Source organism: Solanum verrucosum, unplaced genomic scaffold (assembly GCF_900185275.1).
Source record: "Solanum verrucosum unplaced genomic scaffold, falcon-dt-bn FXZP01000306.1, whole genome shotgun sequence".
Classification (NCBI taxonomy): domain Eukaryota; kingdom Viridiplantae; phylum Streptophyta; class Magnoliopsida; order Solanales; family Solanaceae; genus Solanum; species Solanum verrucosum.
Genome location: NW_026020398.1, coordinates 2,056,742 through 2,073,937, shown reverse-complemented (window position 1 = coordinate 2,073,937; position 17,196 = coordinate 2,056,742). Strand labels below are relative to the sequence as shown.

The window sequence follows — 17,196 nt, the reverse complement described above, 5'->3', positions numbered from 1 at the left end:
AGAATAGTTTGAAGTTGAAAATAATAAATATATATGCAAAATGTAGATCCACCTTTGCGTTGTGGGATTAACTCAAGCACCTTTTTATTTTAGAAAAATGAAAAGAAATGAATTACCTGAAAAAAGATAAAGGAGAATGAGGAAGATTGGAGTTGTGATGTTGATATTTTTCATTCTTAATAAGATATTTCAAGAATGGAATAATATGAATAAGATAACTGGCTTTGATTTTTTTTAAAATTATTTTTATGTTATATTATTGATTTGCAAGCATAAGTAAAATTTGTTGTTTATTGATTGGTGTCAAACTAACGCCCAATATTACTTTACTCTTATTTAGAAATGGGAGTTTGGAGGACCAACATTGCACTAAAGAGTTGGACTAAAAGCTATAGAAATTGTACATTGAGGCCCACCAAAAAGATGAACTAAAGTAACTTCATCTACTTCTACTTTTTCTACACATATTTTTCTTTAATAAAATAATTATTGCCTCCATTTTTATTTTTATTTTTAACATTTATTTTTAATTTTAAAAGATTGGAAATTTTATGTTAAAAATTTAAATAATAGAAAAAATAATTTATTTAACTTTTATCATCATCAATACTACTAATTTATTTGACGTTTTTTCTTAATCTTCATCTCATCATTAATGTTATTTATCTAATTTTCTTAAATCACTTATTTTTTCTTTTTTAACTCTTTTATATATATAAAAGTTGGATATGTAAATGATGATGTGACATTTCTTAGAAACTAAGATTACTATTTATCTAATTTCTCCAAATTTAAATTTTTTTTTGAAGATATCATACGCAAATTTATGGTCAAACTTAAACTATTTGATTCTCGAGAAATAAAAAGTCTCACATAAAATGGGACAGACGAAGGATAACTCTCAATTAAATTTATTTCACTTTTTATTTTCCATTTATAACATAATTTTTCAAGTTGGATTTCTAGGAATTCTATAGTAGACCCATTTAAATTTTACTTTTTTGTTTTAAATTAGAGAACTTGGCCGCACTTCGCGCGATCATTTAAATTAAATATTTTTGATTAATTTTATATTTACTCTGTTGTTTAATCGTAATATTATTATTTGTTTTAATAATATGAAGATTGTGAAAAAAAATAAAGCTTCACAAATTTTACATCTATTAAATGAGGAAGAATATATTTTTTATCAAATAAGTTAAAATATATTTGCTAATAACAAATTCTTCCATTGCATGAAGTTGATCCTTTAATATATAATGTATATTTCGGTCTACCATTCTCCTTAAATGTCTAAGAAATATCTCATAATGTCAAATAACACTGTAATACTCCCTCTGTCCCTAATTATTTGTCCACTTTTAAATTGACACATTTATTAAGAAATCAATTAATGACATAGTGAGTTTATCATTTTACCCCTATTAATTATGAAGTAGATGAAAAGTTCTGCAATTTTTCAAAGTAATTAGTCATTTAATTGAGGGTATAATAGGTAAAAAAATATTCTTTCTTGATTTGTCAAAATGGACAAGTAATTAGAGACAACTATAAAAGGAAAAGTGAACAAGTAATTAGGGAAAGAGGGAGTACTAAACAAATGCATCAACAAATGAAATTTATATTAAAAATATATTGAATAATGACGTAATGATACCTTAATAAAATTTCCTATCCATTTAAAAAAAAAAACCTTCACCCTTTCAATTTCGTTATATCTTCTTATTTAGTAGAAGAATCATCATTTATTATATTCTACTCCACCTTAATTTGTACCATCAGAGTTTTAAGAATAAACATTAAATTTTAAATTGAAATAAAAAATCATTGAAAAATGACAGAAAAAATAATAATAGTATATGAAAATTAAAATAAGGTGCAAGAAAAGCCTTTTCACGATAATTTTTTGAAATATATTGATAACAATTAAAATGAAGTTGTTATTTTATCTTTAAAATTAAGTTTGATTGAATTGAATTAGTACAATGAGAAAAAATATTAAACTAATAACTTTTTAATGTTATTAAATGCATTTTATTTTTAATTGAGTAGTAGATTAAAAGTTCCGAATTAGGATATTAAAATAATATCTTACTCTCTCCTTAATTATTATGGTATTGCAAACATTTATTTTCCTTAAATCGTGATTCATTTTCCATTTACAGTTATATCCAATTAATTTCTAATGTATTGAATGTGGTTATGGGATATTGAAATAATATCTTTATCTTTCCTTAATCATAATAAAATTATAATTCAACATTTATTTTTCTGAAATGATAATTTTGTTTTAATTCCTAGAACATATTGTTTACTATATTGAATGTAATTATAATAAAACATATTGTATTTAGTATGACAAAAGAACTCAAAAAATGGAGAAATTAGATAAATAGTAATCTTAGCTTCTAAGAAATGTCACATCATCATTTACATATCCAACTTTATATATATAAAAGAGTTAAAAAAGAAAAAATAAGTGATTTAAGAAAATTATATAAATAACATTAATGATGAGATGAAGATTAAGAAAAAACGTCAAAAAAATTAGTAGTATTGATGATGATAAAAGTTAAATAAATCATTTTTTCTATTATTAAAATTTTTAACATAAAATTTCCAATCTTTTAAAATTAAAAATAAATGTTAAAAAAAAAATCGAGGCAATAATTATTTTAAAGAAAAATATAACCAAAATTGTCAAAAAAAATGATAAAAATAAATTTATCTATTAGTAAGAATGGTGTCACTACATTTTCTATTTTAACTTTATTGTTACGTATGGATAAAAACTTTTAGAAGAAGAAATGATCCAAAAATTTAAAAATAATGATTCCTTAAATGGTGATTCCTTTTCCATTTACAACTTTTCAATTAATTTTTAATGTATTATATATGGTTATGGATATTGGAATAATAATTTTATCTTTCCTTAAGCATAATAAATTATATTTTAACCTTTGTTTTTGTGAAATGATAATTTTCTTTTCATTCGTACAACATATTGATTAATATATTAAATGTAATTATAATAAAACATGTTGTATGTAGTATGACAAAAGAATTCAAAAATTTTAAAAATTAAATAAATAGTAATCCTAACTTCTAAGAAATGTCACAAATATATATATATCATTTTCTTAGATATATATATATATATATATATATATATATATATATATATATATATATATATATATCTAAGAAAATGATATAAATTACATTAATGATGAAATGAAGATTAAGAAAAGAAGTAAAACAAATTAATAATAATATTGATGATGATAGGAGTTAAACAAATCAGTTTTTATATTTTGTAAATTTTCAATATAAATTTTTCAGTCTTTTAAAATTAGAAAATGCTAAAAAAATAAAACTAAAACTAAAAATCGAGGCAACAATTATTTTAAGGAAAAAATAACAAAAAATGTCAGAAACATTGATAAGAATAAATAAGTATCTATTGCTAAGAAGGTGTCACCCCACATTTTCTATTTTAGCTTTATTATTACATATAGATAGAAACTTTAAGATGAAGAATGATCCAAAAATTTTAAAAATAACAAATCAATTATGTAAAAATACATGTGTAATTCTTATAAAGTTATAATAACTAATTTCTTCAAATAAATAATTAAATGAAAGAAAAAAAAGTAATTAAGAAAATAATATAAATAACACTAATTGTGAGATTAATAGCATTGATGAAGAAAGGAACTAAATATGATCATCTTTTTAAATTCTTTTTTAAGAAAATATATATAAACTTTAATTAAAGATAAATAAGAAAAAAAAAACTTTAATTAAAGATACAAAAAATCAAGACAAAATAAAGGAAGAAAGAAATTAGAAGAATAATGAGGTTGAAAGAAATAATATCTAATTTTCTCTCTTTTCAAATCACAAAATAATTTTTTGCTTGTTCTCCTCCTAATTTGATACGAATTCCATAAATAGAATGATTTTTTCTCCAAATAATTTTTCTTACCCTTTGAAACACTAATCAGCCTTCTTATAAATTTCTCAACCACAATGAATTTTCTCTCCTTGTAGGAGGAATAAACATTTTTTCAAAAAGTCTTTTATTTTGAAAAGAATTTTTTGTTATATAATCTCTTTCTTTACATCAATATCTTCACAAGAATCATGAGATATTATCTCTTTCTCTTTTGTTAAAAAAGTCACATGACCTAGAAATTTGATGGACATCTTAGCGACAGAAGTTGATACCATATATTGATCATTATCGTCAGAAGAAGAAGAGCCAAAGTGAAGAAATTTGTTCTTATTTGTTACAAATGCTCAACTATTTTTTTTTATAGGCTAAATAATTATAAACAGTTATAAAAAATGAATAGTTTTTATCTTTTCATTTTCCATTTTCATTTACTTAAATCTATATTAGTGTAATGGATGTTATAAAGGGCATAATTAATCGGGTATGACATAAATACTTTTTTTTAAAATACAAATAAAAAATACAAACAAAGATAAAATGTCAAAAAAAGGAAAAAAAAGATGAATAGAAATACTGGTCATAGAGAGATGTCACATCAAATTGTCAATATTCAGCTTTATATATACATATATATGTTCATGTCCTTAGATGTTATTTTATTACTTTAGCTGGCATTGACATTTTTGTAAATCTGATATTTACTTTGGAACATTTTATAATGTGGCATAAGCTGACAATTGAGATCATAAATTTAAAATAATAAAATTTAATTTATTATAATACTAATATCAATATCATAAAGATATATATATATATATATATATATATCATTTAAAAAATATATAAAAAGTATTATAAATTGTAATAATTAACTGCTTTATTTTTTTTAAATCATATAACTAATTTGATTTACACTCCAAAATTCATAGGTGTCACATAATTTACACATTAATTCTTCATTACTTAATATATGTAATTATATCAATGACATATAAATTGAAATAAAAAAAATTACATATTTTATTTGAAAATCACGTAATAGTACTATAAGGTATAATAATTAACAACTTAACATATTTTAAAATTTTAGTTGACTCTCCGAATTCCATATGTCTCATGTAATTGAGACAGAGAAAAACATATATTGGTTTAAAATTAATAAAAATATTATAAATTATAATAATTAACAACTTAAAATTTATTAAAAAAATTTAGTTGGCTCTCCAAATTCAATCGGTATTACAATAATTAAAACATAGAAATTAACATAGATTGGACTCCTGCTGACATTTATGTTTCCTTTTTCTAAATTTTTTCTTTTATACTTTATATAAATAAATTTTTTATGTAAAAAGTATTATAAATCATAATAATTAATAGCTTAAAATATTTCAAAACATATAAAAAGTTTTTGTTAACTTTCAAAATTTCATCTATACTGCATAAATTGGGAGAAATATAGATATATAGATATTTTAAGTTGCTAATTATTGTGAGTTATAGTACGTTTTATGTAATTTTCATATATATTACTCGCTTTGTCCTGATTTATGTGATACAAATGAAATTTCAAAAGTCAATGAATTTTTTATAAGTTTTTTTTATATTAACTTGTTAATTGTTGTGATTTATAATATATTTACGTAAAACATACTCTAAATAAAAATAATTAGCAACTTAAAATATATAAAAACATACTAAAAAATTGATTAACTTCAAATTTCATATGTACCACATAAATTAAAGCAGAAACAGTAACATATACCGGCACGGGGTCCCATATCTAGTACTAGTACTAGTAAGTAGTATGAATAATAGGGGATATATTGTCATTAATGTTGCTTTTCCAATTTGACTTTTGTGTTAAGTTTTACAATTAGCATTAATGAAAATTGACTATAATATAAACAAGTGAACATCAATTAGTCCCTTGTTTTTGGTTAAAGTTCTTTAATCTCTGTAGAAAATGAGCAACCTTTTTTTTATAGAGATTATGCCATTTTCCCCTAATTTGTAGGTATATTATAATTTTGGTCCATCTGATATTTGATCAAGTATAATTTAACCTTCAATTGTGTGTTTAATTAGTTCTTTTATAAAAGAATTAAGTATGTCCTTTTAGAAATATGTATATTACCGTCAAATATGAAGTAATATATATTACATGCTTAACATAACAAATAATTAAGCTTGAAATGATTAATAATTATGGTAAATTTGTGAATATTAACAAGCAAAGGAATTAAAATTGTATATTTAATTAATTGAAGATTACATGTTTTTAGCGTCTTTTTTCATCAAAAATTAAAAGTCATAAGTAGATGATACTCTACTTTTAGCTTTGCCTTATTTTAAAACTCTTTTAACCCAAAAGTGAGCATTTAAAAACACTTTTTAACCTTTCTAAGCATCTTCAAAATTTTAAAAGTGTTTAAAAGTCAAAAACACCTAAAAATAAACTAATTCAAAGGGACTTAGTCAAATATTATAAGAATTAAAATTAAAATGTACCAATAATTAAGAGACTAATCTTAAGAGCAGAAAAGAGAAGCTTCAATCGGAGCAAACATTGTATCTATTTTGCAAGCATTTGCCTCCTCTCGACCCAAAAGTATTATGAATACCCGCTTTTCTTTTTATAGAAATTTTGTTCCAACCAACTTCCGTTTTTTCATATTTGCCATTTTCTTTAATGAAGTTTTATATTTTTTAGAAGTATATTGCATTATTTACAAAGTTATTTCACAAAGGTCAATAGTGAAAAATATGGTTTAAAATTATGTCCTTAAATGTTTTTCTTAATAGGTGTCATTACCTCACAAATTAAGTTACTCCCTCCGTTCATTTTTACTTGTCATTTTTTCTAAGATAGATTTTCATTTTTACTTGTCATTCTTGACGTATCAAGAAAAGACTATTATAATTTTTTTTTCATGTTTTACCTTCAACATTAAATACTTATTCTCCAAATCATTTTTCAACACGTAATATTAAACATCATTTAATAAGGATAGTTTGGTAAAATACTTATATCAATAATTTTTTTCTTAATAGGTGTGTCGAGTCAAACAACGACATGTAAAAATAAACGGATGGACTAATATGGAAAGGAGGAAGTAGTTAATAATCTTATTTTATTCTTCATCTCACATTTTTATAGTAGTCACACTGCATTAAAAATGATTTTTAGCGGCAATTAATTAACGGCAATAGCTTAATTGCCACAAAATATATGTTTTTAGCGGCAATTAACACTCTTTGTATATGTCCCTAAAGCCTTTAGCGACATTGAATCCAAATGGCAATTAACTAATACCGGTAAATGTTGTAACACTCTTTGTTAATATGTATATTTATTACCGCTAAAAGGTGTCTTTATTGTAGTGTCAACCCCGTACCCTACTTTTCTCGAAGGTTTATTCTTCAAGTTGTTATGTTGTGACATTATGTAATGACACAAAAAGATACAATCTATTCAAATACTATATTCATTAAAACATTACAATATAATACAAAAACAATAAGTAACAATCACCCAAACAGAGTGAAGTTTATTTATGTTACAGAAGTTACATTACATTACAGCCACACCCACACAGAAGACACAAACTTTATTTTAGGTACCAGTGGTACTCTTCACATAGCATATGATACAACTTAGAAAACTAAGTCCAAAATTGAAGACTCATATTGTTGTCCCCTTTTTTTCCTTCTTCCTTTGGTGCTGCCACAAAATATGATTCATCTTGATTCTATAATATTTCTTCAACCTCCCTTGCTGGCATATTGAATGACAACTCTTTTGCTTCTCTGTTTACATTTCTCCATATGCTTTCTTGACCTTATAAAACAATTGATAGTTTAATTTCTACGTACTGATAGTATACATAAATATTTGCAATTCCCTTTTACGTGATACTAGGACAAAGTTGATTGACTTTGTGTTACAAAAAATAGTTTAGTGACTTCGGTGAACAAACGAGGAAACTAGTAACATACCTGCAAGGAAGTTTAACATGTTGTTATGACCATTGATTCCAAAACCAACCATTCTGAGATTAGAATCGCCGTTGGCTATAACTGTTATAGGATATCCTGCCGGAATTACAAAAAAATCACCAACTGATAGACAACCTCGGACCGCCTTTTGGTAGTTATGGCCTCGTCTCTCCTGGCTTTGGCTACTAACCATTTCGAACCGCCCATTCCCTTGTGCAACCATTACCAACCATGTAGTCCTTGTATTGTAGACTGGTAATATCATTCCACCCTGAAAAATTAATGTACAGTACTATTATCCCCGTCATTACAAAGAAGTTAGGTTCAGCTATATAAATCCTTACGTACCATGCACATAGCTCCATTTAAGTTTCTATTTTAAATGTCAAAACCATAACAATCAAGATATATCAAGATTTTGTTTTTTTTTAGTGTTCAATTTGCTTCAGTTTATGTGACATCATTTTGTTATTAGTTCGTTTTGAAATGTATTAACACATTCCTATATTTGAAAGTTAAACCTATGAGTTTTACCTGAATGAGAAGCTTTTAGAGCTACACTAATCGTAGCCACATAAATGAGCCACACAAATGTTATATGACTTGTTTAAGACCAAACTATGTCACGTAAATTGAAACAGAGGTGACCGGGGCCAAATTAAGTGGCTTACTTGGTTGATGTTCATGATACCAACAGCAACATCCAAATCCCTCAAGTGTTCGAATCTCTCTGGGGCTGCTTCAAAGTATTGTCCAAATCTATTACCAATTAATGGGCGTTGGTTCAATACATTGACAGGACCTCGCGTTTCACCTCTAATGGAGCGCGAGCCGGGTTGGCTAATAGCTCGAATTTTCTCTTCACTGGCTTTGATTATTATCCCCTGTTTTTGTTGTCCAAATAGCCTCTCTAACCTGTTCCTTGGAGTCTAATGAAAATAATAAAGAAAAAGTGAGCATTTTAACCAACATAAAAAGGAGAGAAACATATTGAAAACATCTATTTTAAACTTGACGTAAATTATTAGTTTTGTTTCCGAATTATTGACGGTCTTAAAAACATCATTCTATTGAACTAACTGAACTTAAATACACACTTGATTTTGCCATATGAGTGAAATACACTCTTAAATTCTTGTCAAGTTTAGGGGTGTTTTCAATACTTCTCTCGACTTTTTATTATGAGTCTCAGCTCGATCTCCTACAAGAGTTTGAGAACACTTGATATGCCATATGGCAGATCGGGATGTATTTGACTTCAGTTAGTCAAATAGACCTGTGTTTTTAAGATTCACTACAACAAAAACAACTTTTAGCGGCAACAAATATTGATATTAATAAAGAATGCTAAAGTCTTTACCGGCATTAGTTAAGTGTCATTAGAATCAATGTCGCTAAAGGCTTTAGAGACATATACAAAGAATGTTAATTGCCGCTAAAAATATATATTTAGCGGCATTTAAGAATTAATTACCGCTAATGATCATTTTTTATGTAGTGACTATTAATAGTTCAGGAGTGAAACTAATAATTCACGCCAAGTTCAGAAGTGTTTTCAATGCTTATATATCTCTAACGAAGCTCACATTGAAAGCAGTTTCCAGGATATCGTTGCTGAATGCTCTGTAGAAGGTTTCTTGATTTTCACTTCCAGCACTAAAGAATTCCTGAATAAATATGATGGATATGAACTCGTAACTTTAAAAATATAATGAGTTAATTCTAAAAACATTTTAAAAATATAATTCACAAAATTCAAATTCTGAATACGCCTATAATTACCTGAAACTTGCCAGGAACGTTAACGGCCTTGGCTAGCACGTAAACCGAGAACTTTTCTTTGTTATCTGTGTTGGTGAAGTAGATTGTTGAACCTGCAGAAACACTGATTACATCTCCATGCTCTAAGTTGAAGGAGTTCTTCTCATCTTCTTCTGCTATACTTACACTTCCTCTCCCTGTAAGAACCAGGAAAAAAATGACTCTTTCTTGTTTCGATTTATGTCACATGATTTCTCTTTTAGCCTGTCTACAAAAGAGGCTTCTAAATTTGAAAACAATTTAATTTATACTTTTCATTTAAGTTTTTATAATCACATAAATATGATATTAACTTGGTTTCAGCTGACATCTATGCGACTATGCCCTTCAACTTTGAGTATGTTGCAAGTAAACACTTAAACTTGTATAAAATTGAACAAATAGACATATTCGTCTTATTTGGTGTCATACATGACAATTTTGTGTCTTATGTGCGTCATATGTGTCTACTTATTCAATTTTATACAAATTTAAGTATTTACTTGTGCTTGGAGGACATATATGTCCGTTGAAGGCATGTTTATGCATCAAAAGTTTAAAAAATTTATTCCATACAAAGTCTGTAACAAGCTTTAAAAAAATTTATTTCTAAACAAAAAGTTGTAATGTTAAATTTCGTATTGATCATTCAAACAATATCACATAAATGAAAACAAAGAAAATGGACGTACCTCTAACAATAAGAAGTAAGAGTTGAGCATCAAAGTGATGAGGAAGCATGAAAGAAAGAGGTTCAAATTCAAGTACTCCAACTCTGTAATTTTCGATTCCTCGAAGAAGTTGAGTGAATTTATTGAGGACTCGAAATTCACCATGTTTTGATTTGAATCGAGATTTAAACATATGTGATTCAAATAAGTAAGGATTGTTGTTCTCTTTTTCATGATCACATTCACATTGACAAGCAATAAACATAGAGATGAGGATCAACAAGAAGAAGAAGACAAATAAAAGCTTTGGTAATTTAGTGAAAATTGCCATAGTTAAAATATAACTATTTGAACTTGTGATGGAAACTTTATTTCTCTATTTTTGATGGGGATTGAAGAGAATTATTTTGATTTTGCGTGGGAAATTTAAATGAGGGAATTTGAAGATGGTCAGTTTGAAAGTTTGCATGCAAGTTGACAAGTGTTGAATTGAGAACACTAATGAAAGTGCAAGTGTGATAATAATAGCTGCCTGCACATGAATGTCACATGGAGTATGGTGAAAAGGACAAATTTATCTGGTGGGTTCGATTCGATTTTAAAGTGTACTATCGATTTGTATGCATAGTTAGAAAATCATTAAGATATTAATTTATCTGTTATTCGAAAACTTTGTAAAGGACAAGGCTAAACATGTTAACAACTTTACACAAAATCACGATGCTTTTGCCGATTGCTGTCCTCTTCGTTTTGTTCTTTGTATCACATGATGACTCAAGATGAAATTTGGCTTTTGGAGTTTTATGTAAAGTTTTAACATGATATAGATATATATATATATATATAGTTGATAGTTCTAATTGCTCTCAATTAAGAGAACTTCATTAGATGCAAACTGAAAAGTTTAAAATCTACAAAAAAAAATAATCAAATATAAGTATCAATCTAATTGTAAGAGACCCGGGAAAAAAAGTGGCATATGTAAAGAGTACTAGCATACATACATATAAAATGAAAGGAGTATCGATTTTCACTATTTGAAGTTGTAAACCAAATGTGAAAGAAACATGGTTTGGACGACAAGAGAGGACTTTAAGATGGTAGATTCAAAGAGTAAAATAAATATTTGTTCAGATAGTAAACATTATTCACCTCCACTTTTAAATCAAATCGTGAATTCAAATCACTACAAAAAAAAAAAAAAAAAAAAGGAATTCATCATTCACATTCAGCAAAAAAGCAAAAGAAGTTGAAACAATCAGAAAAAACCTTTACTTTTAAAATCATGAATTCGAATCGCCAAAAAAAAGAAAAAAGGAATTCATCACTCACATTTAAACTTTCAAGATGATTGATTTAAGTCGATGAAAGAGCAAATTTTAAAATTATAAATTAGAATTATCACTACTCAACCAAAAAAGGAGGAATACAAGAGTTAACAGAGCAAGGAGTTTTATTTATGATGCAAAAGTTACAGTGCACACGACAACATACATACTACAAGAGAGTCCAAAAACCCTCTACAACTCCTAGACCACATTTATTTTAAGGAGTTACATTAGTAGGAGTACATACTTCTCTTTAAACTAGGAGCCTCTTCTTATTTACTCACAAAGCTCTCTTCACTTGGCACAAATGCATATCTGCATTGCGCATTTCTTCCATTAACATACATTTTATTTAGAAAACAAAGTCCAAAATTGAAGACAAATATTGATCTTGTCCCCTCCTTCCTTCTTCACCCCTCTCCCTCTGCTGGCGATGCTCCGGTCCTGCCACAAAGTAGGACTGGTCTTGCTTCTGCAATATCTCTTCTACCTCCCTTCCGGGCATGCTGAAGGATAGTTCTTTCGCTTCCCTCTCTACGTTTCTCCATATGCTTTGTTTACCTAAAGAGGAAGTTCACATTATCAGGTCATTTAAAAAATTTACTAACAAATTAGGAATTGTCTTGCAACACAAGGAACTAGTAGGATATATGTGAGTCAGAGATATTTCAGCTCTAAATGACAAAATTGAAAAACTAGAAAGTATACCTGCAAGGAAGTTCTTTTTGCTGTTCTGAGCATCGACTCCAAAACCAACTATCTTCACATTTGAGTTTCCGGTTGCTACAAAGGTGATCGGATGGTCTGCTGGGATTACCAAAACATCACCAACGTTTAGATTACCGCGGATTTTCTGGTAACGGACTTCTCCTTCTTCTTGTTCTTGTTCTTGTTCTTGCTCTCTTCCTTGTCCACGAGACCATGGGCTTTGGCCTTGTCTACCAAGATGAGGACATGCCATTTCAAACCGAGCGTTTCCTTCTACAACCATAACCAACTTTGTAGATTTTGTGTTGTAGTATGGTAGCACCATTCCACCCTACAATAACATTTCCGAGTTTTTCAACTCAACTTATATACACCAACAGTATAAATTTTGCAAAAAGGCTTGAGATATCAAAGAGGCGAGGCTTACTTGGTTAATGTTCATGAAACCAACAGCAGCATCCAAGTCCCTCAACTGCTCAAATCTTTCGGGACATGCTTCAAAGAACTGTCCAAATTTGCTTTCGAATAATGGGCGTTCCTTCAGCAAATTGAAAGGTCCTTGTGTTCTACCTTTAGTTTGCTGAGTGGAGCGTGAGGCGTGTTCGCTTATAGCTCTAATTTGCTCTTCACTAGCTTTGATTATTATCCCCTCCTTGTGTTGTCCAAATAGCCTCTCTAACTTGTCCCTTGGGTTCTAATCAAAACAATTAATTAAGAACACTAAATATATATGTATAAAAAAAGAAGACCCAATGTAATAATAATTAGTTAAAAGGAAGCTCACATTGAAAGCACTCTCCAGGATATCGCTGCTGAATGCTTTGTAGAAGGTCTCCGGATTTTGACCTCCGGCACTAAAGTATTGCTGAATTCAAGACAAAACACATTTTAGTATCCGATCGATAACTTCTACCAACAACAACATCATATTACTACTACTAGTTGTAGTATTATGATTCAAAGAAAATATTCGTTACCTGCAAATTTCCAGGGGCATTGACGGACTTGGCGAGCACGTAAACAAACAACTTTTCGTTGTTATCTTTGTTGAGCATGTAGACATTTGAACCAGCAAACACCCTGATTACATCCCCCTTCTGCAAGTTGAAGGAGTTTTTGTTATCTTGTTCCGCTATACTAATTATTCCTTGTCCTGTAAAAAGTTGAAATTTAGATAAACATTTCACTTAAGAACATTATGAAAATGAACATGACTAAATTACCTTTAACAACAACATATATGGCTTCACCATCACAGTGATGAGGCAATACGAAAGACTGAGGCTCCAATTCGAGGACGGAGACACGGTATTTTTCGATTCCTTTTAGAAGTTGAGATCTTTGATTGAATTTCTCGAGGATACGGAAATCACCATGACTAGCTCTGTATCGAGACCTGAACCTTTGAGACTCGAATAAATAAGGATTATTCGATTTTTCTTCTTGTTCCCACTCTGGGTTAGTTTCAACTTGTTGTCCTTTCTCTCTTTGGTACTCTTGTTGACAACGTTGTTGACACTCTTGCAGTTGTTGGCCCTGTTGTTCAATCTGGCACCTACGTTGGCACTCTTGGAATTTTCTATATCTCTTCTCAGGTCCACGATTGCCTGTTACGAAATTAAAAATAAAGACTTTAATTTTCTAATTCTAAATTTAAGTGATGTCAAATGTATCACATTATCCTTTTATGGACTTAAAAGATGTAATATAGTAAGTCGAAATTAAAGTGTTACGCCAAAAATAGAAGGGTCCTTGTTTTGAAAGAGACTTAAGTTTCAAGACAGAAGGAAATTTTGAAATTGAGGAATCAATAATTATAAAAATGTATTTTTCTTCATTATGTTGATAAGAAAAAAATTGTAATTTATAATATTCTTCATATAACTTTTTATCGGCTAAAATTTAATTCTAAAATATTAAATAAAAGTTCTTTATACATTTTTCATTATATTGATGGGAAAAAAGGTTGCAATTTATAATTTTTTCAAAGAAGGGCACACCATAACAACTAAAAAAGAACAAAGAGACAACATAACCACTAAAAAAGAACAAAAAACAATATAAAAAGATTATACAATGTACATAGAGATTAAAAAAAAAATCATTCGTTGAAGAAAACGTTTTTTTAAAAAAATTAATAAAAAAGTATATATACAGATACATTAAAATACTTTTTAAAAAAAAATAAGACAAGATAAATTAAAACAAAAAAAGGCACTATAACTAACATTACCTAGATCATCTTCACCAGTCTCCCTTTCATGTTGTTGTTGTTGCTCTTTCTTATACTGCTGTTCACAACGTTGTTTACACAACTGTTTCTGTTGGCCTGGTTGTTGCCTCTCACAACGTTGTTGGCACTCTCTGAGTTTCTCCTGAGGGTCTTGATCACCCCTAGGGTTTTGATCATAGCATTGAGATACAACGACCAAAGAGAGGATCAAGAAGAAGATAAATAAAAGCTTTGGTTTTGTGAAAATTGCCATAGTGAGTGAAAAAGTTGTAGTAGTAGTGATGAGAAGTGAGGAAATGTTGATTTAGTGAGGGGGAATTTATAGTGGAAGAAATAGTGCATGCATGCATGCAAATTGACAAGTGTTGGAAGTGAAGAGTAAACGTGGAGAGGTAAATGGAGTGAAGTTGAAGTGTGAGAAGATAAGGCTTAGCTATATTAGCTGGCTTGATGACGTGGAGTTACAAATTTTAGTGTATGAAATATTCTAAATGATACTTATAAATTTTATTGGAGTTAAATAATCTTTTGTTTGATTATAGCTTCTTTAAAAAAAAAAGTTATTGTATAGAAATAATATATGCGAATTAGGGTAGTATTTAGATCGGAGAGAATGGAGGACATGTATTAGAATAGAAGGTTAGTAGGTAATATAGTGTTATTTTGATTAAGGTGCATGGTTGGTGTTTGTTGTTGTACTAATTGATTTAGTTTAAAAAATGAGATCAGGGTTAGGACAGACCCGCTATTATAAAGTAATTTTCCGACGAAGGGGTATCTCTTAACCCCAATGCATTGTGGTAGAGCTAGAAAATTTCACGAAAGGTGTTCAGCTATTGAGCTATAATAATAACTTGTTGTGTTAAAAGTGTCCAAAATATGTTATTTGATCACTTTGTGTATCATTTTACTTATATATACGCTACTTTCTTTCCTATGGTAGATTTTGCACTACTTTCGTATGATCCGCTATATTTTTTTATTTGTACGCAAAGATCATCTTTCGAAAATAACCTCTCTGCCTCTGACTATATACGTGTCACGTGAATAAGGGTGTTCGGAGAATTAATAATGGACAAAGAATTGATCATATTATAATAAGATTATTAGCTGGCGCTGTGCTGTAGAAATATGCGGCGAGTTGATAAGTATTGATTCAATTTTGATGATTGCAGGGTGAATGTGGAGAATTGAAATAGGTGCCTAATTCTAATTTCTCTTCTTCCAAATTATCCAACTTTTAATTTCACTAAAGACAGATCTAAACTAGACTCAACAGAGATGTACCATATACCATCAGGACAAAAATAATTCATTATGAAATTCAACATTAATCTATCATTAATAATTTGTAGCTAATAACCATCATATATATTAAAAATAGAATAATTGATAATTTATATTAAATATGATTAATATTAACAACGAAAGTTATTCATCACTAATTTTTGTTTTTTAAATAAGTGATAGACAAATTTGAATTATATATTGTGAGCTTATTATATCTTTTTAATCTATTTTTAAAAAGTACTTAAGCATGTAGCCTAAGCCTAGTAGTCAATAAAATAGTTAAAAATTCACACACACATATATACTTAAATTTACATAAATTGTGCTTGCCTCGCAATTGAAATGGCATACGAGTCAGAATGTTACTGCTCGAGTAAGGATCCAAACTAACCACACAAATCGAATAACACTCATGCGCATCGTGCCATATAGACTCACTCAAATGGAGTTAATTAACCTTAAATGTGAATGAATGTATTAAGAATAACAGTACACGTACGGTTTCTATTAATTAATAACACCATAAACTAATTAATGTTTAATGGAATATTTTTATTTTTGTTAAGTAGTATGGTTGTTGAGGTAGTGACAGGTGAAGTACATATCAATTAATAATGAGGCAAAAAATATTAAATTTATTTTTGAATAAATCAATTGAGACAAAATATTTACATAAGAAGATGTGTTGAGCTAAAATACAAAAAGTATACACGTGATGAAGAAAACACATGGCAAGGAAGACGCATGCATAAACGACGAAGGTTTGCCTCTTCATTTGTAATTTACTAAATATAGTTTATATGCAAAATGACACTATTTGCCGCATCCCAAGAAAAAAGACATTCTAGCTGATGCAAATGTAATAATTAAAGCATGCGTTATATATTTATACTAGTAAAGAAAGCCCGGGCGCTCCCCGGGCCCAACATTAATAAAGTTATATTGTTACTCTCTCCGTCCCATAGTAGATGAGAATCTTACTAAAAAAAAAGTTTCATATTATTTGAGCACTTATTAAATTAGGATAGAATTATTTAATTCTTTTCCATTTTACCCTACAATTAATATGACCATTCCTATATTGTATGTGTATTTTTTGTAACTCATTTCAATGTGCATTGATATAAACAAAGGGTAAAATGGTGAAGTCTTCCAATGTATTACTGATTTCTTAATCACCGTGTAAAGTTGGAAGTGTCCATCTAATAT

General features: G+C 28.3%; 3 protein-coding genes across 3 annotated transcripts in view; all 3 read right to left on the bottom strand.

Moving 5' to 3' along the window:
* LOC125839527 (serine/threonine-protein kinase STY13) overlaps positions 1-17,196 on the bottom strand; it is a 192,157-nt gene that overhangs the window by 23,968 nt on the left and 150,993 nt on the right. The window lies entirely within an intron of this gene.
* Positions 7,711-10,759, bottom strand: LOC125839529 (vicilin Car i 2.0101-like). Its single transcript, XM_049518517.1, has 6 exons — positions 10,450-10,759; positions 9,740-9,915; positions 9,544-9,624; positions 8,629-8,886; positions 7,958-8,228; positions 7,711-7,799 (listed from the first exon to the last, which is right to left on the bottom strand). Exons 1-6 carry the CDS (start codon positions 10,757-10,759, stop codon positions 7,711-7,713), a joined length of 1,185 nt encoding a protein of 394 aa, XP_049374474.1.
* Positions 11,862-14,976, bottom strand: LOC125839524 (vicilin Jug r 2.0101-like). Its single transcript, XM_049518510.1, has 7 exons — positions 14,698-14,976; positions 13,688-14,071; positions 13,442-13,617; positions 13,249-13,329; positions 12,892-13,158; positions 12,465-12,795; positions 11,862-12,317 (listed from the first exon to the last, which is right to left on the bottom strand). The coding sequence occupies exons 1-7, from the start codon at positions 14,948-14,950 to the stop codon at positions 12,109-12,111; spliced, it is 1,701 nt and encodes a 566-aa protein (XP_049374467.1). The 5' UTR covers positions 14,951-14,976; the 3' UTR covers positions 11,862-12,108.